This window comes from Lytechinus variegatus, chromosome 2, assembly GCF_018143015.1.
Source record: "Lytechinus variegatus isolate NC3 chromosome 2, Lvar_3.0, whole genome shotgun sequence".
NCBI classification, from domain to species: domain Eukaryota; kingdom Metazoa; phylum Echinodermata; class Echinoidea; order Temnopleuroida; family Toxopneustidae; genus Lytechinus; species Lytechinus variegatus.
Genome location: NC_054741.1, coordinates 5,022,136 through 5,049,873, shown reverse-complemented (window position 1 = coordinate 5,049,873; position 27,738 = coordinate 5,022,136). Strand labels below are relative to the sequence as shown.

At 35.0% G+C, this 27,738-nt stretch overlaps 1 protein-coding gene across 1 annotated transcript; it reads right to left on the bottom strand.

Moving 5' to 3' along the window:
- Positions 1–296: 296 nt before the first annotated feature.
- Positions 297–27,738, bottom strand: LOC121409346 (retinoblastoma-like protein 1). The gene is made up of 21 exons (XM_041601281.1): positions 27,429–27,738; positions 24,681–24,814; positions 22,162–22,359; positions 21,290–21,354; positions 16,821–16,946; positions 13,589–13,749; positions 11,986–12,050; positions 11,192–11,354; positions 10,363–10,611; positions 9,933–10,064; positions 9,355–9,437; positions 7,560–7,680; positions 6,856–7,126; positions 5,863–6,009; positions 5,228–5,395; positions 3,667–3,845; positions 3,107–3,283; positions 2,483–2,651; positions 1,850–1,995; positions 1,301–1,531; positions 297–533 (listed from the first exon to the last, which is right to left on the bottom strand). The coding sequence occupies exons 1-21, from the start codon at positions 27,567–27,569 to the stop codon at positions 297–299; spliced, it is 3,363 nt and encodes a 1,120-aa protein (XP_041457215.1). The 5' UTR covers positions 27,570–27,738.

Genomic DNA, 27,738 nt, shown 5'->3' with positions numbered 1-27,738 from the left:
GTAAAACATACTAGTTCTGTACTTAGGAATATGCAAGACATTATTTCTACAAAACTGTATAGCAAGAATTCACAAAGGAAGTTTTGAAACTACAGTTTATACAGAATTTATGTATCAAATGCACTCATTTCAGTGTTTATACTGAGGGAGAGGTCAAACAAAGAATGTGCGCTTTTATCATACAGCACAAAATACATTCTTGGACAAATCTCAATGCACATGATATAATACAGTGTACTGAATACACTGCATAAAATCACAGAATCATTATCCCATATGTGACTTTGGGCCTATGATCATTCATTGCAGAAATACAGACATGCCCCACCCCCTTTTTGGGTGTTTGTGTCTATTACAGATGTCGGAAGGGAACTGGCAGATTCCCTTTCTGACTTGACCGTTGCTAAGCGTGTCTGCAGGAAGTCCCCGGCACCGCAATGCCGTTTGGATGGTGACTCGTGTGATTCGCTGAGGAGTTGCCGTTTGGTGCGTTCTGTGGCCTTTACTACCATGGTGTTCATTTTTTGAAGGACCTGTAATGACAACAAAACAAAAGAAAATGAGAGTAATTATTTTCATAATATTGAATAATTTTCTGGGATAAAACATACCTAGTTTTGAGAATAAGAAATAGGAGCCTGTGGCAGCATTCCAGGATTTGCATTTGGAGTGTTGTATACAAGTGACTTCATATCACATAATTTTTATCAATTAAATTGTGTCAGTAGTAACATCATTTTAATCAGGCTAATTCAAAATAAATGGAGCGTAAATAGCTACAACAGGGAGCGGTGATTAAGAATCAGTCAGGGAAAATATTATATTTTTTTTTAAAAGAAGAAATTATCAGTTTCTTTTTTGACCAAAGGATAAGTTTTGAAAGAAAACCATGTGCATTAGCACACACAAAAATGCGAAATTGGGGATTGTCATGTATTTACCAACGTATTCTAATGTGTGTCGATACAGAAATTATAACTGAAAACTTGATCCTTTTTAACAAAAAGGGAAGTGATAATTCCCCCATTTCTTGCTTGAATTAGAAGGGCATTTCACTGCTGTGAAATGTAAAGTCTACTTCAATTTTAGCAGTTCTGTGGGAGATTTCTTAGCAGCCACACTTCTTAGTATACTCTCTGGGAGAGCTGGTTGGTGATCTGCTAGCTAGTTTAGCATGAGAGAGTGCCATGTCATGCCTGCAATAAGAAGGTACAAGGCATCTACAAGAACGATTTCAGAGCAGACCAGAGCAAAATTTGGTTGCTCCCTTGAACTGAACTGCAAATAAATGTCACCGTACCTTAGCGGGACTCTTCTGTATGACATAGGTCATCGCACTCCTAGGGCTTGTCATACGCTGTTTGTGCGGTGAAACGTACAACTGGTGCCTGTTGGAGACCTTCCTCGGTGACAGCATGTGAGGACGGGGTACTGGGAGGGGCGATAGGGGCGGGGCCTCCAGTCTGTCAGTCATCCCGTTGGGTGACGTTTCAAATCTAACAGCGAAGGCCTGTATCCTCTGAAGAAATACCTGTGGATTATAAGAACAAGAAAAAGATGATTATTCTTTGCAAGATCAAAAAAAAAAAAAAATGGGAAAAAAATATGAACATGTGCAAGTTTCTAGCATTGTTAGGGAAGTTTACATATAGATGTTCTTGAAGCACCCCCCTACAGCTAACATACACAGAAAAACAATAAACAAATAAAATTACAGAAAAAGTGCACATTAAAAAATAAAAAATTTGCGGAGATGGACATATTTCACGCAGTATATAGTATTGAAAGAATAAGAATAGATGATACATTTTAATCTTAGAGCTGATATGAGGACTTGCAGTGGACTTACCGAGTTGTAGAATTTGATGAGGTCGCCCCTGTTTTCATCCTCAAACGTGGAGGCTGTACCAGCTAACCTGGTAGGAGTGGGAGGAGCACTGCTTGGTTGAGGGATGGGCAAGGTACTAGCTGATCGCATCAAGATTGGTGTCTCAACTGCTTGGGGATAGTAGCGGAGAAAAAATAGACAAGTAGAGAATAATATTGGTGAATTTGTGACATCAAATGTGAGCAGGTACTCAATATGTCATGTACTACATATTCAATTAATACCAGTTTTAATGGTTCTTGATGACTGAAATATTTCTATTATTATAACAAGTATAAAATGTTTCTGACGAAATAATGAGTGCACGCGTAAGTCAATCATTCACAATTTTCTCAGAAAAAAACTTTTATGGCATTTATATTACTTGACTGATGGGGGGGGGGGCTGCTTGCATGTGATGTCACACAAAAAAAAATTCATAACAATTCATAACTCTGTTAATCTTTGATGGATTATTGTCAAATTTTCATCAATATGTATTTTGATTTTCTGCTAACTATTGAATTAACTACCCGCCAATTTGGCTATCCAAAGTTAAACCAAACCTTTTTTTTTAAGTTTAGTTTATGTTTATTTATTTATTTTTTTTCTAACCTGTCTTGTGTTCTGGCGAGCCTCTACTACTGCTGTTGGAGCTGTTGCCATTTGAGTCTTTCTTACGATTTGAGTGAATGAGAACGCTGCGGTAAACGTGGCTTGATGCTTGCGGCTGGAAGCGATAGCTACGCATGATCTCCTGGAATGAACATTGGTTCTGTGTCACCTGGTTTTTGAAATATAATATAATAATCAAAGATGAATTCCAATTGGAGTAACGACTACAAAATGAATACACAGTGAAGACACCTGAAAGAGCAAGGTCCTCTCTAACAAAAAGTTGATTTGAATAAAAAGAGAAAAATCAAACAAGCACAACACTGAAAATTTAATCAAAATCAGATGTAAAAAAAGAAAAGTAACATTTACAATTTTCTCCTACTAATTTTTATTTTTTTTGCAAAATGGTTTAATGTGACTAGTCCACTTGGGATTTGAAGAAATATTTTGTCTCTAAATTAATACCACAAGTATCACCCAGAGCAAGTACATTACGAATAAATCATTAGATGACTTCAGAGGACAAAATAGTTTGTGATTTTAACCAACAAATTTACTCTGTGCCAATCAGTTGCCAGGATTTTGGTAGCTTATAACAATAGCCAATGGTGACAAACTTACCCTGCAGATGACATACATAGTACACATGATGATCTGATCAAGATGTCTGTCTTTCATCATGTCTGTCTTATGAACGATGGCATGCTCCAGACACGTCCAGATCTTACGTCTCAGGTCATCATGGAGCTTTAGACGATGACAAAGGTCAAGGAGCCTCACGTTCATCAAATGATACACCTGCAAACAAAGAATTGATAAAAAAACATAAGGCATGTATGCTATTATCGGAATGTTGTCATGGTCAATCATGCTATGCTAGAAAAACAATTCAAGCATGAAACTTGAGAAATTGTGAGCAGATCGTCTTTGTTGTTTTCAAACTTAGTATCGTGCAAAAATTGAATATGAAATGTGAAATTAATCAGATCAGAGACAGTTGCAGAAAGATTTGTGTTTAAACACTTCTCATGAAATCAAGCGCAAATCCCTAACGGACCTAATATGCGCATTTCATTAGTTGAATTTCAACTAGCATTTGATTTTTGCATTTAAGTTTGATCTAACTCATTCTGCAATGGGCCTCAACAACAGATGACCTTTGACCTTACAACCAATCTCACCTTCCTGAAGAAGATCCCTACAGACCCGGTCCTCTTGGGCTTCGGGGCCGGTACTGCAATGGTTGTGCTGGATCCAGGTTCTCCTTCTGCAGTCCTGGCCTTTGCTGGGGAAGTGTAGATGACCTTGACGGGACTGACAATGAGTCTGTGGTTACCGGTACCATCCTTTCCTTGAATGCCTGTGAAGAGAGAGTGAGAGTGTAGAATACAAATTTAAAGAACATAAGAGCAAATCTGTAACCTCTGAAGATCAAGAAAAAAAAAAGATATCTAGTTTTAAGAGTGCACATGTTTCCAAAATTTATCCAAGTTTTCCTAATATAATTCTTTAATTCAAAAGAAATACATGAAAACAAAGTACAAGAATAACAACTGTAAGCCATTGGGTCCAGGGGTTTTGACTTCAAACCCCATGATGGCACTAAACACTCTTCTGAGATTACATTACCGACTCTCCATCAAAGTTCTATTGCTTAAATAAACCTACTTATGTGGTCAGCTACCATGGAACCCTCTATTTTGGTTAGGTATCAGTTTGATTCCATAATAAATGAATAGAATGTTATAAAAATTCAAGAGTCAAAATGGTGTATTCCATTCTAGAATCAAGTACTATATTTTATACTCTCCTAATTTTATCTTTCTCTGCTGGGTGTTTCATAAAGCTGTTTGTAATTGACAAGCGACTATAAAAGACTGGACATTTTTTTTTCTTGTGGTAAATGATATACAACAGGTATTCATACATGATGATTCAGCGCCAAAGAAAGGATCACCAGTCATTTGTACAGTCACTCATAACTTACAAACAGCTGTAAGAAACACCTGAATGTTTTCTTGAATTAATGCCCCTTCATTTCCTTTGAGTGATTATTCATCAGGAAGTGCAAATTAGAAAAACTCATCATTTTTTTATTATCAAACTAATTTTGGGACTATCACCATAATTGTCATCAAACAACCTGTTTCTGTGATCAGTGGGTCGGAGACTACACGCCTCCTTTTGTATGAAGAGCTTTCAACTCACAAAGTTCAATGAACCCTCGAAAGGGTAACAAACTTTCAGTATTAGCATGGCATATCATCATATCACAGAAACATTTCCTGCTATGTTTACCTATCAGTATTACATTCTGTCAAGTAATCTGACGTTAAGTAATTTTCCATGAATTTGATGTTATTTCTGAGTACAATATTACATCAACCCTAACATAATCTTTTCATGTAAGAAATAGTTTCATAACAAAGAACCAAAATTACAATTCCATTTCAATTTTCACTGGCTATTCCATCTACTTTAAATGTTTTTTTTTGTCAAAATGTGTTTTTGCAAATCTCTTTAATTTGTTCTCTTTTCAATTATCAAATTTCCAGTTTATTGGTATATAGAGACAAGATACAATTTTTGAAAAGTGAACAGCAGTTCCATCATGTGAACACGTAAAGAGCCGATTCTTGTGCATGAAGAGTAGAATTTTGTGAAGACAGGTTACAATAAATTTAGTGCCTGTGGCCCTACATTTGGTGGAAAAACAAATGAAAAAGCAAGAGATTGATGTACCATGGACAACAACAAATTGTTTCTTTGGTGAGAGGACAGTGTTGGCGTTGCTCGAGGATGACGTTGAGGTAGACGATGTTGATTGGCTGGTTGCTAAAGACTGTATCTCAGTGAACTTCATGGCTCTCGACGCCGATGATTGGCTGATCACTGCTGGAGAGGGTGTGGCTACAAGTAAAGATATCATTGTAGAGGTTGATTAAAAAGTGAAATGAATATTGTTACAATTCAGAGCATGTGCTGACTAAATCAAAGGTTTAAGATCTAGTTTTTATTATTATGCATGCCTTCTTGACTATGTGAAAGAAAATGAAAGTAATTGAGTAGTAAAATGTGTGCCCTTTTCAGTCAAGCTCCTGTATAACAAAGAATTGTAATTGATGAAACCAATCTCAAGAGTAGCAGGAAAACGATCCAGAATGCATAAATCAATTTTAATTTGGACAAATAATATTCACTACTCAGTATTTTTTCATCTCAAAACATGTATAATTATAGGCTTATTTATTTTCTATATTACAAATAGTTATAAAAATGTTCATTTTAAGATTAGCTATTTATAACACAAACAGTGTTGCTCAATGAGCTCCCCCTTTTAAGAGGCTTTGGAAATTTGTCTATATCAAATATATTACCTTTATTTGTTGATTCAGTTGGTGTCGAGGACGTTGATGATGTAGTCGGCGGAGCGTCAGCAGTGAATAGACGACGCCTGGCACTGCCTGGAGATGGAGAGCTGAATCTATCGTGAGCAGAGGTGGGCGACTGAAGGATAGATTCCGCTGCAAAGAACAAATAATTCCAAGTGGTTTTGATAAAGAGCTTCTTCACTTTTGAGCATTGATAAAAGTAACAACTGAAAGTGCAAACATGGTATAAAGGCACTTTCATAAAGCACTCAATTTGCTTAATGTCCAACCCCCTATTTCTAGAGCTCAGGCCATGAATCATTTGAGAGCATTACAACTTTTTAGATGAACTAGAGAACAGAGACAAATAATTTCAAGAAGGTCTCATATACAGATGATCAGAGGTATGTACTTCATGGAATTAACAGTCTACCCCAGCCATAAGCAGCCAGATACCGATTTAGTAAATACTTAACTTTTTTATTCATCAGCTCTATATGTACAATTATATCTTGTGATGCTAAAGAATAAATTTGACATAACTATCTATGGGTTTTCCTTAAAAAATTATAAGAAGAAATGGCCTGACACAACCCTTATCAAAGAAACATAGAATTCAGATCCTTCTGATCTTCATGAACTGAAATCATATATCTTGCCATTACTAACTTCTATCATTTCAAATGAAGATACTTTCATTTCCTCATCATTAAAAAAATTGTTGAAATGCTTTTTACTTCTTCATAAATCTTGAAATGATTTAAATATCTTTGTTCATAAAACATCCCTTGGAACATGCTAAATTCATCTTTTTCAAAATTTCCTATAATTCAAATCATGGGATAATTCCCCCTTTGGGAGTTTTAAGCAATCTCAAAATCAATATATATTGTCTATTTTAGATGACAGAAAAAGCAAGCAAACTTGATATTCAGCTTAATTTCATCATCTATTATCAACTTTCGTTAATGCGACCGAAAAAAGATCAAGCAAACTCACTTCTTCCACCCAGTTGGACAACCCTCTTATGGACGATGGGTGAAAGGAGTGTTTGACTCTGACCACCAGAGTTCGTTGACCCTGAGGATGAGGTAGTTTGACCGGTGGATGCCCCCTTCACACCACCTCCTCCTCCTGATACCCCTCCATCTGTCTGACCGGGTATGGTGGCATCCTCGCAGGTAGGCACTCCCTGGTTGCTATCCTTCAGGAGGTCCCACAGGGGTGAATCGTTCCGCCATGCATAGTCTTGGAGAATTGACTCCTCAATCTAAGAAACACATTAACAAAATGATTGGTTGTTAACTTTTTAATGACACTATCTACACGTGTGTCAACCAGCTGTTCCAAAAAGATTTACAAAAAAAAGAAGCATAACCTCTCAAAGATTCTAAAATATGTTTATATAGGCAATATAACCAAAATTAATGTTTGAGAAAAGATTTTTTTTTCAAATCGAAGTGATGTCATCTCAATTCATTGCTGATTTGGCCTTTATACCAGATTTAAGGTCAACCTCTTACAAAATTCATATTCAGCGTATTCATATATTGTTTTATTAACAAGATGAATCAAAACATATTTCATTCGTCAAAATGCATGTATTCAATGATAATACGATAAATAACCAAAATTGGTCAAATTTTTGTTTCATCGCAGTGTGAACCAGAGATCATCAATAAAAAGATTAATTGAAAACCTACAAAGTTGAGATGCTTGACGATGTCTCTTGATAGTCCTTCTTCTGCTCTGAGGATGAGCTCAATGACCTTGTAAAAGTGGAATGCAGGGATCTCAAATGCTTCTAGTATCCATGGAAATGTCCTGAGGGGAACAAGTTACAGAGAAAAATTATATCAAACAAAACACAATAAGCCAAGGAAACCCTACTATAAATCAAATCTTCACTGTTTGATCTAATACCATTTATTCTTTATTTAATTTCAAATATTGTACCCTTTACACATCCGGTTACTTTTATTTTCATATTTTGCTTCATTCTACGTTACAATTTTTGTGTGTGTAATAAATGCATTACAGGACTCAAAACTTTACACGAAAATCAATATTGTGATAGACCTAGTTTCTCAGTTCTACAGTCAGACTGCAGGTCCCAAGAAAGTGGTTTCTTTCATCCAAGTGATATTCATGACTTGAGATGTTTTGCATATTTAATGAGCTTGATGCGGACCAAAACACCTCTTTTCATTCGGTCATTGCTGCTAAAATTGTGCATCGAATTTCATGAATTTGGTACCATTGTAAAGAAGAAGAATCATTCTTTCATGTCATGTGTTTGGATTTATTCAAAGATTTTGTAATATAGGTAAAAAGTTTGATCAAAAATATGCTACAAAATAAATATTTTCACCTGACAAAAGCTGCTATTTTCACACTTTATTTTTGTTTGAGCCCAAATGATTTTTATATCATGATAAAGCTGAATATGTATGCTTTAAAATGATATAGGTTTCAAAATAAGAATTGGTTTAATCAGGTCAAGATCACACTTTTCATTTGCCAAGTACATAAAGTAGTTTGAAAACAAGAATACTGCACTCTGATTGGTCAAAGAGACCACACAATGGCAAATTCCAACGGTCCCAGTGCCTGGGTTCGTGGGAAGGTCACACTTCCCATGTGGTAATCTCCTCAAATACCCCGCGCCTGTTGTTCTGTGAACCTTATCCAGCCAATCAGAACTCTGGATTTCATGCAAGTACAAAATTTCAGAAATCTCGTCTTGTACCTTGGTGGGAAAAGTGTGATCTTGACCCGATTAAAAGGTGCCGCATATCAAGAGTTGCATTGTGAGAAAGTACAGAAGTTCAGCTTTATGGTGATATAGATATCATTGAGGCTCAAAATAAAAAGTTTTGCACAATTTGCAAAAGAAAACAGAGGAAGAAAATTCAGTTTTGAGGCACATTTTCAGGCCAGAAATTTACTTATTTAACAAAATATTGTATACAAAATAAATGACCAATATGAAAGAGTAACTTTTACTCTATCTGATGGTGCAAAAATATTTCATTAAACTTGAAGTTAAAACAGGTAAATTCTTAAAGAAAGAAAATCTCACGAATCACGAGATTTTGCAAGGAGGATTCAGCCACGAGATGATTTGGATGAATCTGGCCTTTTTGCTCATTAGCATAGGGACCTGCGGTCTGACTGTCTATCATTATCTATATTCCTATCCACAATATGACGTATCAGATTAGTGCTTTACTCAGATTAAATATAGTCTGCACGCACAGACCCTGATTGAAATATGTCGGTCTTCACACACATCTGGCACATATAAAACTTGTTGTTTCAATCTGATTGAAAGTTTGACTGACAAGTGGGTCTTCACTCAAGACTAGAATAAATTAAACTTGATGTTTCAATTTTCTGAGCAAAAGGGCCTTCGATACACAAATAATTGTAGAATATGCATTCAGGCCACTTAACTGGACTGAAGGGTATGCACAGAAGACTAGATTAATGTCTTACCTCTGTGAGTTGTATGCAAAGATAACGACCTCCACGCAGCAAGCAAAGAGAGATCTGTGAAACAGGTCATGCTCAAGGAGATGCTATTAGAAAAAAGAAGATTTTGATGTCTCTGATTATATAAAGATGTAAAATATTTTAATTTAGGCAAATTTGACAATACGAAGCATCTTCATTGGATCACAGTACATCGTAACAATGACAATCCAAGACATGAGGAATAAAACCTTGCTTCCCAGTTTGTGGAGATAACAGATAATCAAAAGCTTAGATGTATTCATGTAAATTTGAAGTTAAAAATGAAAATGGACATGACCTTCGGGACCATACTTTTTGTTTTGTTTTTAGTTTGTATGTTTTCAATAGAGAAAATAAATAGAAAGAACAGAATAAAATGAAATGGACACTAAAGAATTGCTGAATGATAAATCCTGCTTTTATGTAATGAACTACACCATCATGTTTACACAAGCAATTTGAAAGAATGTCATATTTCAAACCACTGTAATTAGATGTAAAGTTTAGCACTAGCTGGCATTGTTTATAATTATGATGAAAACAGTGGATTTCATACTTACTGTAAGATTCTTTAATCTCTTCTTTTCCGCCAACATGATGTTCTCAAGAGCCTTGTAATAAAGACTTTCAGCTAGTTTTAACCTTCGCTTAGCAAAGTCTTGAGGTGATCCAGAGTTTCCTTCATCATGCGCCTACAGAAGAACAAAATTCAAGACATATTGGATTATTTCCGATATCGTGTTGGGTGATCATTCTGGGTGTTGGGAGTTCAGAGCAAAAATCAGGCTGCCATTTTAAGCTCCAAAAAGACTACATGGTGGCGTATCATAGAGCTGTCTGGAGATCTTTACGCATGATTAGTGGCTTGTTCTTATACTAAAAACATCTTTTTTCATGGAAGCGAATTTCTCGGTGAGGGTTGTGAATTATAAACCGAATCAAACGTTGACGAATCATCAATTTCGGACAGTAAGAGATGTATGGACTCACCTGGGTGTACTTTTGGCAAAAGATCTCTCCCATCTCCTTGACTCGACTGGCGATTCCTTCCGCAGGATTCTCTGAACATTCCTTGAAGATACCATCCAGGAGCTCGCTGGCCTCTAGCTTACGACCGGTTAGCAGGGCCTGCAGCTTGCTGACCGCTTGTGTGGCAGTGGACACTGGTGTGATCTTTAGATCTTTCTCCTTGAGGTAGCGTCTGTTGGTCAGTGGTGTTGCTGGACAAAGGTCTTTGGTCTGGGAAAGACGGGTAGAAGAGGAGAATCAGCATGAGAAATTTTAACATATGAGTAGAGTTCTATCACTGACCATGATGATTAATAATTGAATGATAAACTTCTTTCTTTAAATAGGGTTTGAACAAAACCTATACAGGAGACAAGATCAGATATTGAAGTAGCATGAAATAATGATGAGAAGAGATAAAGTCATTGGCTGCAAAAAAAAACAACATAAATATTCTGATGGCTATAAACTCATATCACTTTGGCAAATTCACTTGACGTTCACATAAAAAATGTCCATTATTCTTCATTCCTTGCTTCCTTTCTTCTCTCAAATTTTTCCTAACTTTATCTCTTTATATTCGATAACATTCATTTCATAGGACTTATTCTACAAAGAAATAATTGATTTATTGCTCAAAAGAAAAAAAAAATTAAAGCACAAATTCTTCATACATTTTCTGATCTATCACAGTTCATTTATTTAAATGGCTTTGAAATACTATTCTTTGTATCTTTTCGCTAATTATCTTTTGAGTACAAAGTATTTCTGACATTGGGGATGCGTTTATTCACTTATTTTTTTTAGTTACCTTTCGGCTTGTTGGTTTTCTCATGGCTTCCTCTGTCTCCCTGAGTGCAGCTGATTTTGATGGTGTCCCGATCTCCTCATCGGCGTCCTTATCCAGGAAGATCCTCTCGTCAAAGTCACCAATCGTTAAAACGTACTCCTCATATTTCTTGCAGATGTTTTTGCTGCGAGGAAGACAACAGGATTTTAGGAATTGGCTTATTAGTTACATGTAAATCAGTGGATCATATTTTTAGGATGTACTGTCCTAATGCTTGCACATACTGTACTCTTGAGAAAGATAAACAAACACAATATATTCATAATTTACTTGATCTTCATGAACTGAAATTAAATATTTTCCATTACTAACTTCTATCATTTCAAATTTGATGCATTCTTATAATAATTCATACATATTTTATTCATTTCTATTCTATAGAAAGAGAGGGGGGCGCGAGAAACACCACTCAATCTACCTGATTAGATAAAATGTCAATAAATGGAGACTTTTTTTCATTTGACCAAGTGCACACTACAAAGTAGACGAAGTGGAAATTAGACAGTCTTGGCATTAGACTAAATGACAAAGTGAGTATTAGACCAATTGATACTTGGATCGAACAGCAATAATACCTAACAGATAGCAGTAGACCATGTGGGATTAGCCATATTGTCATTAGACAATCTTACACTGCTCGTAGACCAAGTGGATGCCTCATATAACCATTACTCAATTGTACATAATGTATTACATGCATTTTATTACATGATTTGTCGAGAAATCTTGAATAAAAACATTCTTTGAATACTCACTTGTTTGACTCAAAGTTATTGGTATCCAGCAGATTGGAAAGCTTTTCCAGATTCCCTTCCAAATCCTGAAAGATAAGATAGTTGAAAGGAATTTTAAAAAAAAGATGAAAAGCAAAGAGGGTAAAATCTGGAAAGATGGAATATTTATTGACAAAGAATCATAAGTAAACCTGTAAGAATTGTTATTCATTTTGATTTTATACTTTTGTATTTACTTACAAAATCTAGAAAAAACCCCCCCCCCAGGTATTTGACAGTGTGCTTTGTATGTACACACCAACAACAAAAAACCCACGCAAAAAAATCAATCCCATTCAGAGTAGAGTGCACCAGATAAAGAATTCCCAACTATCTTTACCACCATATCATTAAAGATCACTTTTAAACAAAAAATGCCTGGTTTTGAAGAAATGCAGTACATGTCATGATAAGACAGGTACTAGCCTGGAATGAACTTACAAGCTATTAGAGAGGTATTATAGAGCTATGTTAAAGGTATTCATTAACCTAGTTTATGCTATTGTAATTAGTCAATTTGTTTTTTCATCTCAACAGAAGATTTTAAAAATATGACACTTCCTTTTAATATCAACCCTAACCAAGATTGATATGACACTATGGTCCTGTTACATACACATTTGTCATAACAAATGCACAATTTCTATTAGGGGAAGGCGGGGTAAGTTGAGCATAGGGGCAAGTTGAGCCACCAGCCCCAGGCCAATAATGAATGAGTCAGACATTGTGGTGGTGTCATGTATTGATGACCCATAGCATAACCCCTAACCCCACCACATTGTTTTCAACTTTGAAACAAAAAGTAGTTTTTTAGAGGGAAAAACATGAATTTCAGCAAAAATAATAAAGACATGATAACAACCTTATTAGTCCAGGTATGGATCTTCATTCTCGTCATAGTCTTTTATATGATGGATGCATAACAAATGTGTGGATACAAAATTATCACACTAAGTTCGGACTGGGGTAAGTTGAGCCAAACAGCATGGGGCAAGTTGAGCCATGGTAATTCCTATGGTAATGTATCTTAAAAAACAAACAAACCATAAAAATCGATTGAAATGCTGGCTGAAAGGAGCAAATTTACATGACTGCTCTTTTCCTTTTAAAGGATGTTAGTATTTATAGAGAATTAGCAAGAGAAAAGACTTTAAACAAAAAATTGACATGCTGGTTCTCCCCTCATACATTTTGTACATAGTTTTTGTGGCTCAACTTACCCCAGAATGTGGCTCAAACTTACCCCATATATGGGGCAAGTTGAGCCATTTGACATCGTTTTTTTTCAAAGGTCACGATGACTTTCAGTGTGGGGATAGAAAGTTATATATAGGTGGAAAATATTTCAGAAGAATTAAATTTCAAGGCAAGGTACTTATTTCGACAAGATTATTAATCATATCAATTCTAACATGCAAAAAGCAAAAACTGTCACAACTTACCCCGCCTTCCCCTACAGGTCAACTACTAGCCAATCAAAATGAATGACTGCAGCAGCTTCATACTGTTACTGCTATTGTAACAAGTTTTGTGAAACAGGCCTCTGATCAAAAGTGTAATTTCAAGCAGAATCACCATTGCTTACCTCTTCATCTATGAGTTTCTGTATGTGAAGTTTCCACCAGTGTTCGTTGATAGACTTGGCCTCCAGCACCAGTCCACCGTAGACCTCACAGAGTTTGTCTATGATGCATGGGGCTTCAGACGGCACCCTGTAATCACGACTAGCATAGCCCTCTGGGAGACCTGAGGAGGGGGAGGGGGAAACAGACATTAAACATTTCCTGAGTAATAGAAAGAATAATATGTTCAGACTAATCAACATTTGTCTTTATTTAGAAAAAAAATGTAAGCATGAAGAAAACCCCAAAAAACATGTTTTTATCGATGACAATCTAGATATGAAACACGATTTTATTTCATCCCATGTTTGTTTTTTGGGTTATATTAAGTTAGAAATGCTGGTACCGGATGTTTTCTTTCATGTGATCCTATTCCCTTGCCTCAAAGTAACATAATCTAAAACATACTAGAAATGATTACAGGGGAAATCCCTTTTTATCAAGTTTTTTTTTAATAAAGGCAGAAAAATAGTTGTGAAAGTGTAGGGAAAATTAAATGAATAAAATGGGTTATATTATAATTCCTTTTTGTGATTATCATTATTTCACATGTGAGCAGCTCTTGCAAAACAAAAGCAACAAATTGTCATTTTTAAAAATGCTGGTGCTGACTGAATATATATTTGATTTTAACTCAAAATAAGATCATCAGGTATAGAGGACAAATGGGGTTAGATGCAGGCAATTTTTTTTTCTTTTTAGGGGCTCCTTCTACAACCTACTGCATAAATCAGCAATGTTGGATCAGCTAAACAATGAAGTGAATGGGCATTTTCCAGAGCTCTTTTTTTAAATTTAATAAATTCCAGGTTATTTTTTTTTGGGGGGGGGGGAGCAAAATCACTGTGGGCCAAAATGTAATTTTTCCCCCTGGATGGATTATCTTTGATAATATCTTATACTATGTCAAATAAATAATTCTTTAAAAATTGTTCATTTTAATTGAATTGATTACCGTTACTGTTCTTGTGGCTAATGCTTAGGCCTCTTATTTCTAGACTACACCATCATATTTTTTTTAAAACTTTGTACCAAGTGAAATAAAGTACTATGATTTATCTGAATTGAAATAACTTACAATTTGGAAGACTAAGATCAAATCTGATTCGAATTAAATAACTTGATCACACTTTAATCATATTATCAGCTTGATTACTTTTTTAAACTGTAAGTAATTCTGTACATTCAATTTCATGTATTTGAACAGCACTAAAAATGTATTTATATACTAAATGTATTTATTTACTTATGTAAAGTTTACCACAATTTCATCCATTTACCCCATTGTTTTCCTTTTGTTTTAGCGTTGCTAACAGATGAACTTAACATAATTTCATTGTGAACATGTTAAAATTCAGCATTTTGGCTGTACAGTATATCATTTATTGATATTTATGTTGAATAAACCAGTAATTGAATTGAATTGCATTGAAAATCACGCTCCTCACATTTGAGTCAAAGCTACATATATTAAACTGAAATAACTATTTCTTATAGAAGAGAGAGTATACTCTGGTTCCCTGACTATAAGCCAAAGAGCAATTCAAACCTACAAGATCAGTTACAACTGAACAGAAGGTCAATATTGATTTGAATTGAATAATTCAATCACACTCATCTCATTTGTGTCAGGGCTCAGTGAACTACTTTTAGAACATAGAATTATCATGCACTGTATACAGCAGCTCAGGAGGGATTCAAGCAAATAGGATCAGTTACAAGACAAAGGTTACATTATAAAAATAAACATTGTATGAAATACATGTAGGATGCAGTAGATAAAATTACTTTCAGATTGGGCCCATTACCACCACAGCCAAGTTTTCAAATTTATCCAGCTATTTCTGATCTGACAAACTATCGTAATCATCTGGATTTTGGAACAATTTCAGTATAATGAAGATACAGATAGCTGGATATTTCATGGATTCAATATTTATATAACAAAATTTAAACAAAAAATGAGAAAATATCATACTGCCCTTAAAAAAAATGTTTGATACGATTTCTAAAACGAGTGCCTAGACCCAAAATTAGCGTTATAACTTTATTTCCAGATTTACAGCCAAATATTTTATTTCCTTGCAGCATAAATTACATGCAGCAGTGAATAATTTTAAAATCGGAATAGTTTTTAAACAATTCAATTACAGTACTGGTAAATGAATATATAATGTTGTGGGTGACGTGCAGTTCACAGCCTAGAACTTCAGGGAGGGAGGTAATATCAGTCCCCACCCCTCTCCTACATATTAAAGTATAAAAATAACCCATTCTTTTTAGGGTTAAAATGTAATGAGATTGTGATTGTCAAGATTTGCAGCTGTGACTGTCAAGATTTGCAGCTCTAAACAATGACAGCTGCATGAAATATTATCCTCTCCAGTATTTCTTTGCTATACTCAAGAGTCAGATCTTTTAAACTGATACCCCTAAAGAGGGAAAATATCTACTTGTATTGTGTGTAAGTTAAAAAAAGAAGAGAATATTTCAGGTTTCAACACATCAATTTCCCGAAAGTTCAAATGGACAAAATCAAAATTGTAAGATAATAATGAAAATAACAACAGATTGGTCTGACAATGCTACTCAGCAATTTGATTACTAAAATACCTCACCTAAAACAACTCCCAGTAGACTACCATTTTCCACAGTTTGAATGTCATCCAGAACTATTGGGATCAAGCTCTGAGTATTTGTGTCATGTTCACATGCCTATCAACACTATCAACAACAGTTATCAATATTTCAATCATCATTGTAGAAGTAGTGGAAGCAGCAGAAAGCTTGGGGGCTTGGGGCTATTTCGTCTCCAAAATGCTTAAAACCAGCCCTGGAAAATGAAAATGAATAGGGCTCAAGACAATGCCCACTCTAAAGCTCACCCAATCCTGTAGATTTATGCAGTTGCTATTACGTAGCCACCAAAAATATATCATATACTTTTTGTCTGGGTAAGTAGTAATGGGAATCATAAAGATCAGATGGTGGTGGTGATGATGATTATAGAATATGAAAAATGATAATAATTTTGTAAAGGAACTTGGAAGAATTAAGAAAATGATAAAAAAGGGAAAACTTCTGTGTATTGTAAGTCCAGCCCACTCCCCCCCCCCCCCTCCTGAAGGATAACAATAATCACAAAGTTTCTATGGCAACCCTGGATCGAGGTCAGGGATCTGATTTCAGACTTACCTTGGAAATCAGGGTTCAAAAGGTCACGCCTGTTTGCCAGCACAGCATTGGCGAACATGAGATCCAAGCTACACAGAAGGAGGTGGTAGGAATTCACAAGATCGTCACTTATCGCTGGGAAGTTACCTGGTTCAGAAAGAGAAACGGTGAAACGAAATCTGATGAATATAGAACTTTCAATGAGAATTCACTCAGGCAGATAATAAACTGCGACCCTGGCCAAAAGAGTAAACTTTAGGAGCATTTAAAAAAACCTGGAAAATATCTTCAGAAATGAATCTACCTGCTTCAGCATAGTGCCACAAAATGACACAATAATCATTGTTCTTTTTCTAATTCCAAACTGAAGAAAATGGAATTCCCCAAAAGGACTTTAATAGCCAAGAACAAAGTTCATCTGAAGACAAATTTAAAATAAACTACAAGAATGCCATTCTCCCAGATCTTGCTTTGTTAAACCTGAAAACTATCAGTAAAATAGCAAATGGCTACCTCAGTCAGAAGTAAATATAATCACAGACCAGTAGCGAGGATTTGTAAAACTATTGTAGACCGGTAGTATTTTAACATGCTAGTAGGAAGGAAGTGCATATGTAAATGGCTTTATGGTGAATGAAATTTACCATGTGGTTTCATATTTACTAATCTCTTTGACCTCATTAAAAGTTAGACAAGTCTTAACTTGCGAATATCAGATCAGACAATGAACAGGTATGCCCGCCACTACTGCAGAGTGATACTAGCATTGTTTGCATATGAATGAAACATGCTGGTGAATGGGACCCGCCCACTCAAGTGTGAATTGACAACAGACCAATCACAGAGTACATCAGGCCTATGAGAATGAATCTCTGGCTTAGATTTGGTAATGTGATTCTGGTTATTTTACAATTTGTTGTATAATTGTAATAAAGTTATTTCAGCCTTTGTAATTTCATTCTTGTAAATTGCAATAATTAATACACATATTGTGCCTTGTAAAGTAATACATATTAAGAGATTTTGATATGCTCTTAATTTGACTATCAATATCAGCATAAGATATAAATTTACATATGCCATTACCCAACTGACCCTTCTCAAACTTGCCAACTTTTATTTTTTAATTCAAATTTGACCCCCCCCCCCCCGACTGACCAATTCTTTTATCTCTGTTACCGAAAAAAATTATGCCTAAGGTGATTCTCCAGATTCATCGATGATAGAGATTGAGTATTAATTACACTGGGGGGGGGGGTATCATAATTTATCCTCCTTTGGCAAGCAAATGGGTAATATGAAACTATCAATTAAAAAAAGTCACCAAATTCTCGAAAAAACAAAAAAAAAACACACAAACAGGAATATTTATCAATATCTATCTGCCATTTTCATTTGCCAAATGACAATTATGTAGGGGTAAATAAGAACAGCATCCCAGGGGATGTTGTCATCTTGGAAGTTTCTATACTACATTTTGGTGTGAATGAGAAGGGGGAATTGGGATGAGGGGTAAAAACTTCAGACTCATTCAGAACAAATATCGCATCATCTAACAGATATAAGTCTAATCCAAACCAATGGTCATTTGATAAACATGTAGCACATTTTTCTTTCGGTAACAAGGTACAATTCCATCCCAAATACACAAGTTCAACGTTTAAGATTTTCCTCAAGATAAAATATACAGTACTGTATGTTGTAAATTTGTCAAATTCAAAATATCATTTCGAAGTTTTGCTCAGTTTCACAAAACCATTATCTGCACAACGATGGTTGTGTATTTTAAAATATGATAAGGAAAATTGTTGCCATGCATGTAATAACAAAATTCAAAACTATGATTAAATCAGGAGCTTATTTGAGATATATACTAAAATGGAATTTTCAGAAAGCCATAAACAAGAGAAATAGTGAGTGAGTGACATAATCACATTATATTCACATATTTCCCAGTACATGTATAAAATAACTATTTTGTGAAAATGGGCAAAACTTCAAAATTCAATTCCATGTAAAATCTCTCTTTTACATCTGATTTTAATAAAATTGTCACAATTATCTTAACAGTTTGATTTGTCTCCAACTCTCCATTTACATGTAACATCAAATTAATTTTTTGTTGGGGTTTAGGTCAGATAAGCATCATGTAATCAGATCCTACAAAATAGGTAGGCCTACTACTAATATCAATACATACGTCACTGCCATACAACAGAACAAAATCCACAGTCTCTACACCCTACAAATTGCGAAAGCAGCATTTCAATAAAACAGATCTCTGAAGCCTGTAACAACTTCATGCTATTCCTCTCACAAATGGACACACATGCATAATTGTATTAAAGTATATAGATAGAGCAATAATAGTATCACACTGGGAAAAAGATTACTACGTTAATGGGTGTGTTTGAAAGGTCAGTAGGACAGATCATCATCATGGGCATATGTATACAAGGATGCGTTCAAGTGATTATCTACACCTGGGGCCTGTAATTTACAAAGCTTAGCAATAATAGTAGAACACTTTTCTTTGATTGACGATGTATAATCAATTGTTAAAATCAAGCGTACGATTAATCGCTAACCTTTGTGTTACGGGACCCAGGATGTAGATAATCACTTGAACTACCCCCAATCTAATAATGAATAACACATTGGATATGAGAAAAAATACATAAAATATGTCACACTCTTCTGAACTTGTACTGTATACCATGCTTGTTTTGTTCATCAGTTAGGTCTGAGTGTGCATTTAAGGCCTATTGTAGGCCCCTAATGCAATATTAATCTTTATCAAACTTGGGGGGGGGTCAATTTCAGCCTCCCCTCGAGAAATTTCGTCACTACACCATCACGCATTTTTGTGTGTGCGCGGTTTCGAAATTACGCAACATTTTGTTTGTGCGTGTAGGACCCAAAATTGCTCAAAAACATGATTACATGTACAAGGTCAATGCAAATTGTATTTTTCAACCAAAAGTCATAAATGTATGATTATTTTTTACTTTCGTTGGTTCAAATAGATTTATTTTATGCTATTTATGATCGCAAAAAAGTCCTGACAAAGTTCATAGGGAAAAACAAAGGTTAAAAAAACAAAGAAATACAAATAAAATAATAATAATCTATTCTACAAGATTATATAAGTAACCACAAAAACACTAGTTCGGGCTCAACATTAGCAGTATCTGGTGCTACTAGAAATTTACCTCAGGCAACCATTTTTGTTTAAAATGCGAAGTTTTTAAGGTGCACATTAGTTTTCCTGATTTTGCAAGCATTTTACCATTTTTCTGTGACTCAAATAGCAAGCCAGATTGTTTGTCTTTTATTTGATCTAAACAAAGTCAGCATATCATAACAAGCTACAATAATACAGGGAAGCAAGTGCACAATTGGCTCAATGAGAAAATTGAAACCATGCAATGATTCAGAGAATAATTTTTCCTTGCACTTTACTTTTTCAAAGACCAATGCACAAATATTTTTTTTATACATATGTGTAGCAGATTTTACATTGGAATGTATAAAACTAATTTGAAAGCGTTTCTCTTAACCCTATCTAGGCCGGGGGGGGGGGGGGGGGCCTCGGAGGCCCCCCTCAACAAATTGCGCGATATTTTTGCCGTGCAAAATTTTTTGACCGCGCCGCTCGCTGACTTTTTACTTTCAAGTCTTGCGCAACTTTTGAGACCAATTTTGTGTCACCCGGGTACGTGGTTCCGAAATTACGCAACATTATATAAGTGCATGTCAGACCGAAAATTGCTCAAAAACGTGATTTCGTGTACAAAGTCAATGCAAATTGTGTTTCCAACTAAAATTCATAAATACTTATTTTTAGTTTTGCTAGTCTAAATGTATTAATTTTATGCTTTTTATGATCACAGAAGAGTCCCCAACAAATTTCATTGAAAAAACAATGAAAAACAAAAGGTCCAAAAACAAAGAAATACATAAGAAATTGCAAAAAACAATATAATACATAAGAAAATGATTTGATATCACAATTTTTTTCATGTACACTTGCTAAGGACACCACAAAGAGTTTCTATACCCAAAATTAGTACATTTGGAGCTTTATTTAGGGAGTTAGAGTAAAAAGTATGATTTCGCATACTAATTACGCATAAATTAGCATAATAACTTAATAGCAATTTGCATGAAATAAATTTTTATACAATGTTGTGAATTATGTCCCAGGCAACCCGCGTGCCAATTTTCGGCGCGATCGCGAGGTCGACGGCCGAGATCTTAAGGGGGGGGGGCCTGGGAGGCCCAACCAGGCCATAGGAAATCCCAAAATATCCCAGCCTAGATAGGGTTAATACCAAAATTCTAATCAAATTTGTCAAGTAAAATTATTCCCTGAATTTTTCAAATGTGTCGTTGAGTTATCCAGCCATTGACATTGCATAACTGTTTTCATAACAGAATCTAAGATGACGGAAAAAACATGTACATTTCAAAGTATAAATATCCCTTACCTTTCACTAATACAAAGATGGTCCAACAGAACGAAAACACATCTTGGCTTGTACAAGGCAGTCGCCTGTTGGGTAAAATACAGGTAGTATTGTTAGACCTATTAAATATACAGTCTATTTGGGAATAATCAGTTTTATTTCAATAACCATTTGTTTCATGAAGTCATGTAAAGTTAATTTGCATCATGCCTCATCAAACTAATTCATCTTATTCACTTATTCATGAATTTACATGTAAATTCTCCCATTGTATTAGTATCATCTTTATTCATATTTTTATCAATATTTTACCGTAATCTTTATTGATATTTTTTTATATAAAAATTATAGTATTCTTTAATAAAGCAGTACATATTTCAGGTTGAATATGCTTTGAGAAGATTAAGTAAAATTACACAAACAAAACACTAAAAATATGTCCTCATGAATATGCAGTGAGCTGGCCAATGATGTCATATCCTAATTCATTGTTTATGTTGAATAAAATTTCCTCCTAGAATTTCTAACAAGATTAGTTACTGGTATACTATATAAGATAATAACTGCTGAATTTCATTTGTTACAAGGGGCACACATTTGTACACAAACATATGAAAACATGAAATAATGTGATTTCATATCATAAAAAAGGGAAAATGGGGACATGACATCATTAGCTCACCTATTGCATACTCGTGACAGCATTAATAGAACTGCTTTTCACAAATGTTGCCTAACTTTAAAATTCAATACCAGTAGTTTGTCTAAGTTTGTCATCAAATTTTCAGCATTTCGCTTATTGAATCTTAGAAGGATATAATTTTTAGCGTTGAGTACCCTTTTTATTTATTCAAATGATTTCTGTTGTTGAAGAGAGATTAATAGAAACCTACCTATGTTTTCTACTTCTAGGTGGCCTGGGTGTGTTGTCTCCTTCCTTGAAGAGATGGTAAAAGATTGGCTGGTATTTCTTGAAGATGACCGTTGAGACGGCAAAGTTTCTCTCCAGACGGTCCACCTTGTCTCTAAACTGCTGCGGAAGGTTGGCCATGTCTGACCACTTTTTCATCTTGTTGAAGAACTGGATAACACTGTCAACGACAAAAAAGAAAAAAATATAGAGAATAAAAAATTTGAACGATTGAATTCTTTTGTGGCAAAAGATTAAGGATAGCAAAAGATTTAGGATAGCAATACATGCAGCTCTTTGTTTCCTCAGGATTAAGCTCAGAATTTAAATAATCATAACATATGTATCCAGAGTTCATTCTTTTCCATGCACAACACATAGTAATTTATGTACATGTATGCAACTACAAACCCATCTATCATACATGTATTTCCGAAGGGCATCTAACAATAATTATTTGCAGAGGGCCTATATACATGTAGAATTACATGTACATGTATCTCCAAAGACCAAGATAACCTTAAAGCTAAACAAAGGATGTTTCACCTTTCCCAGAGTACAACTTTGTGTCAAAATCAAAATGTTTGAAAACAATACACTCATATACTTCCATGACAACAGCCCAGCCGTCATAAATTGATAGTCAAAAAAAAGAGAGAAAAAAGAGGAATTAAATGGAGGAAAGCGAGAGTATTAATTAGAGGTGACTTGATAAATAATTCATTTATTACCACTATTTTCATAAAACCCCATATTTCGGTTATTTTGCCCCCTATCCTTCTCTTGACACAATCAAAGACAAAGCAAATCATGATATTGGAACATAATAGTAGAGTCTTTTTGCCCACATTGTTATTGACATGTCTTTTGCTTGATTTCAATCACAAAGATGCAAAGATGATTATGACTTAAGTTGGGGGCAATTAAAAGACAAGTGGAATGCCTCTTGCCGTCTCACCTGCATCACGCGATTCAACATAGCAGCAGTGCCGACTTTGAAAACTACTATAACTCGCACAAGATGTTCAGTGATACTTATTTCCACGTTTTATGAACTAGACCAATACACTTACAGAGATAGGATGGTCATTCAACAAATACCCCCAATGTTGCCAAAATTCATTGACCTCACATGACCTTTGACCATGTGACCTGAAACTTGCACAGGATATTCAGTGATACTTGATTACTCTTATGTCCAAGTTTCAAAAGTTAGATCAATAAACTTGCAAAGTTATGATGGTAATTCAACAGATACCCCCATTATGGCCAAAGTTAATTGACCTTTGACCTTCGTCATGTGACCTAAAATGCACACAGGATGTTCAGTGATACTTGATTACTCTTATGTCCGAGTTTTATGAACTAGACCAACATACTTTCAAAGTTATGATGATAATTCAACAAATACCCCCAATTCAGCCAGTTTATTGACCCTAAATGACCTTTGACCTTCATCATGTGACCTGAAACTTGCACAGGATGTTGAGTGATACTTGATTACTATTTATGTCCAAGTTTCATGAATCAGATCCAAAAACTTTTAAAGTTTTGATTGTAATTCAATAGATACCCCCGAATTGGCTAAAGTTTATTGACCCCAAATGACTTTTGACCTTGGTCATGTGACATGAAACTCATGCAGGATGTTTGGTGATACTTGATCAACCTTATGTCCAAGTTTAATGACCTAGGTCCATATATTTCCTAAGTTATGATGACATTTCAAAAACTTAACCTCAGGTTAAGATTTTGATGTTGATTCCCCAAACATGGTCTAAGTTCATTGACCCTAAATGACCTTTGACCTTGGTCATGTGACATGAAACTCTAATAGGATGTTCAGTAATACTTGATTAACATTATGGCCAAGTTTCATGAACTAGGTCCATATACTTTCTTAACTATGATGTCATTTCAAAAACTTAACCTAAGGTTAAGATTTGATGTTGACGCCGCTGCCGACGCCGTCGGAAAAGCGGCGCCTATAGTCTCACTCTGCTATGCAGGTGAGACAAAAACTCTATTTTTTTGCAGAATGTCAATGTTGTTATAATAATTTCTATAACAAGTATCAGCCAATCCAAATTACAGGATTTTGGTAGCTTTAAACCATAAAATTATGTAGCAAGTTTTATGAAACAGGCCCCTGGTCAATTTTGCTACATGTATAAATTAACAATTAGTAATGGAAATTCTTTGTTCAAAAATACAAATTTTTGAGGGGTCAATGACGAATGTACTTACAATCATATCATATAGTTGATAGATTTTTCAAAATAAAGTCGAACCCTGGTTAAAAATGGAACATACATAATTGTATACTACTTTATTACCTAGTAATCTTTTTTTTTTCCGACTTTGTATTCATACATACATGCAGATTTTATATATAATTTTCTCCCCCATTTTTGTTGGGGATAGTTTACACCTATACTGATTCTTAACTGACAGTACAAGACATGATGATTAGAGAATTTAGATTTTAGAAGAGCATCTTACCTCAGTTTGGCAGAGCGAAGCAGTTGAGTTAGAGACACGCCATTGCCCTCTACTGTTCCATTGCTTACAGTCGGTACTACACTACGTCTGCATGCCACATACAAGGCACAGGAAAGCCATTGGATTTTATCTCCCTGTAACAGAAATAGATTAGAATTCGGAATGAAAATACATGTACAATGATCCCTAAAGATGTTTGTAAGGTTACATAGACGTTAATTTAACAACTGGACTAAGGCAAGCCAAATGTGTGTGCCCAAATGTATATTGAAGAGTAAGCCCACCATGGCCCTGTCCATGGAGGATTATTCTGTTGTTACTGGGGGTGCTGAGCATTGTCATAGCACCCCCAGTATTTAGATAGCCTAATCTTCCATGGCCAGGTCCATGACATCCACTGGACTTCATCCAATGTCATATAGGTTTTCTTAAAAGCAGACTACATCAATTCATTTATTATTAGGTAAAAATCACATATCAGTAGATATCATTATAAAATGGGGGAAAAACAAAGTTAAAAGTTAATCATTAAAAAACACCAAAGAATATGAAGCAAAAGAAATTTCAATATGAAATCAACTGCCAGTATACATGTACATGTAGGTGCCCCATGAGGACAATTCATCAATTTTTTCAGATCTTTTTCTCTTTCTCAGTACCAGTATATCTTTGAACATGAAAAATATCCTCTCTTTAATATTAGACCATCATTCTCAGTTATTTATGATAAACATGTCTTCAGTAAAATTTTAAAACATGGATGACAGAAAATAGTTCTGACACAACTACATGTATTGTCTTTTCTTATTTTAGTAACAACTAACTTATTTGTAAACATTTTCTTTTATTAGACAAAATCACAATTTATGGACTCCATCATGATAACTAGGAACAATATTAACTCAAATTGTAGGAGAGAATCCAGGGGGAAAATAACAGCACAAATAGAGCAAATATGCCTAAGAAAATTGTACAAATTTCAAAAGTATACTGGTACACATGAACTGGGCTCATTTATTGCCATTCAAATCTGATTTTGTTTGCAATTCTATACTTGATAAAAAACAAAACATTTGTCATTGATACATGGAGAAAGATATTTTTAGGCTATAAGCATTCCAGACAGACTAAAACCTTTGGTCTGACTTTAACGTTAGTTTTTCCAAAAAATATCAGACACTAACGTTCAATTTAGGTCTTCAGCAAACACAGCATACATTGACTGAAAAATTTGCAGTTTCTAAAGAGTTTTTGAAATCTTCATTTTTTTTTCCAGTTCTCCTGCCATGAAGCAAGGAAGAGTCTCAGTCAGAAGAGCATATCCTGTCCAAAATATTTTTCTTTTTTCACTTTCACAAAATAATTGAAATTACAAGCTATGGTCAGTCTATCATAATTACAAAGTAAATTAGGTTCCATTTTTTCTTCATTTTTTTTCAAATCAGTTGCTTATTTGCAAGTTACTTACAAATATCTTCTTGGTTAATAGTCTTGATCTACATGTACTACTAGTGTTAGAAATAAAATAAAATGAAAATATTCATTATTGTCTAGATCTATTTGATAATAGTCTAAACAATGTTGCCATTTGATTTAACTAGACCAATATAGGTCTAAAGTTTAATAGACCTATGTCAGGGATATGCTCTGCTGACACTTTGTCTGGCTCCGCGGCATCCCCTACGTCAATAGGACAACCAAAAAAATATGTTGAAAAACTCCTCAAAAACAGCAGATTTATCAATATCAGTCCACCATTTTACAGGCAGAGCTACCAAGTCTCACGCATTATGCGTGAGACTCAAGCATTTATGCGTGAGACTCAAGCATTTTTTTACTCTTGTTCATCCCCTCAAATCTCTGTCTCACGCAACTATCACAGCCTATCCCCATATATATTGTACACAATGTCTGTGATCTCACTCAGATTCACAGAAAATCTCACGCATAGCTGGTCTTTGAACTTGGCATCTCTGCATAGGCCTACAAGACATATCAACAACAGCCTCACAAACAAACAAAATCATCATCAATTCATTTCATCATCATCATACGGGAGGGTAGGTAGTCCTGTAGTACTACTAGTACTCTGTTGATCTCCCCGTCGTAAACACTTGATGCATAATTAAAAGTCTAACAAGTACAGTGCGGGCGTGGATGTCAGACAATTTCAAAATGTTTGCTTGACCAAAAAGAATCTTATCTGTGTTTAAAATGAGTTGACCATGCTGGAGGAAAACTAGTGTTGCATCTTAAAAAACAGCATCCTTAGCTAAGCTTAGCAGAATAAGAATTAAAACAACCTGATAATGTAAAGTTAATTGTAAGCAAAAAAAAAACAACTTTCCCATGATTTATTTGACAATCAGACAATATTGCCATTTAAAAGTCTCACTAACAAAAACAGTCATCAAGTCTATAAACGTTAAGTCTTATTTAGGGCCTATGCCACTTTGTTTAGAATTAGGCCTAGACTGTTTTAACTACTAACTCAAGCCTGAGCAGAATTGAAAAACAGTATAACTTTGGCATGTTTGGCTTTTGCTTTGGCTATTTTGCCGGATTTTGTTCTGTTTGACTAAAAGTAAAACTAAAAGCAAAACCAAGGCAAGAGAAATGCAAATTGCAAAACATAATATTGGTGGGACTATTGGAATGGGAACGTCGGAAGCAATTGATCTGTTTTGTCGCATATATCGACACACACAAAACAAAAATAACAACTGACATGACTGACGAAACACTGACCTCTAGCGTGTAATTTTCGCATATCCTCTCGTATGATTCCCAAGCCGTTTTCTTCGTGGCGTCGTCCAAATTTAAACTCATACATAATTCTTCAAATCGGTCTTTTGTCGTCAAAATGATCTCCTCTGGCGAGTCCGTCATTATTCATTTAATGTATGGTAAAACTGGGATAAATTCATAAACAAATTGCGAGTATTCTACCTCCTTGTTGAGCGATGATAAACACCATGAAATCGGCCTAGCAACAAAATTGCGCATGTGGGACTACGGTGAATTTGGGTTCGTTCACCCGCAACGCAAAATTGATCAC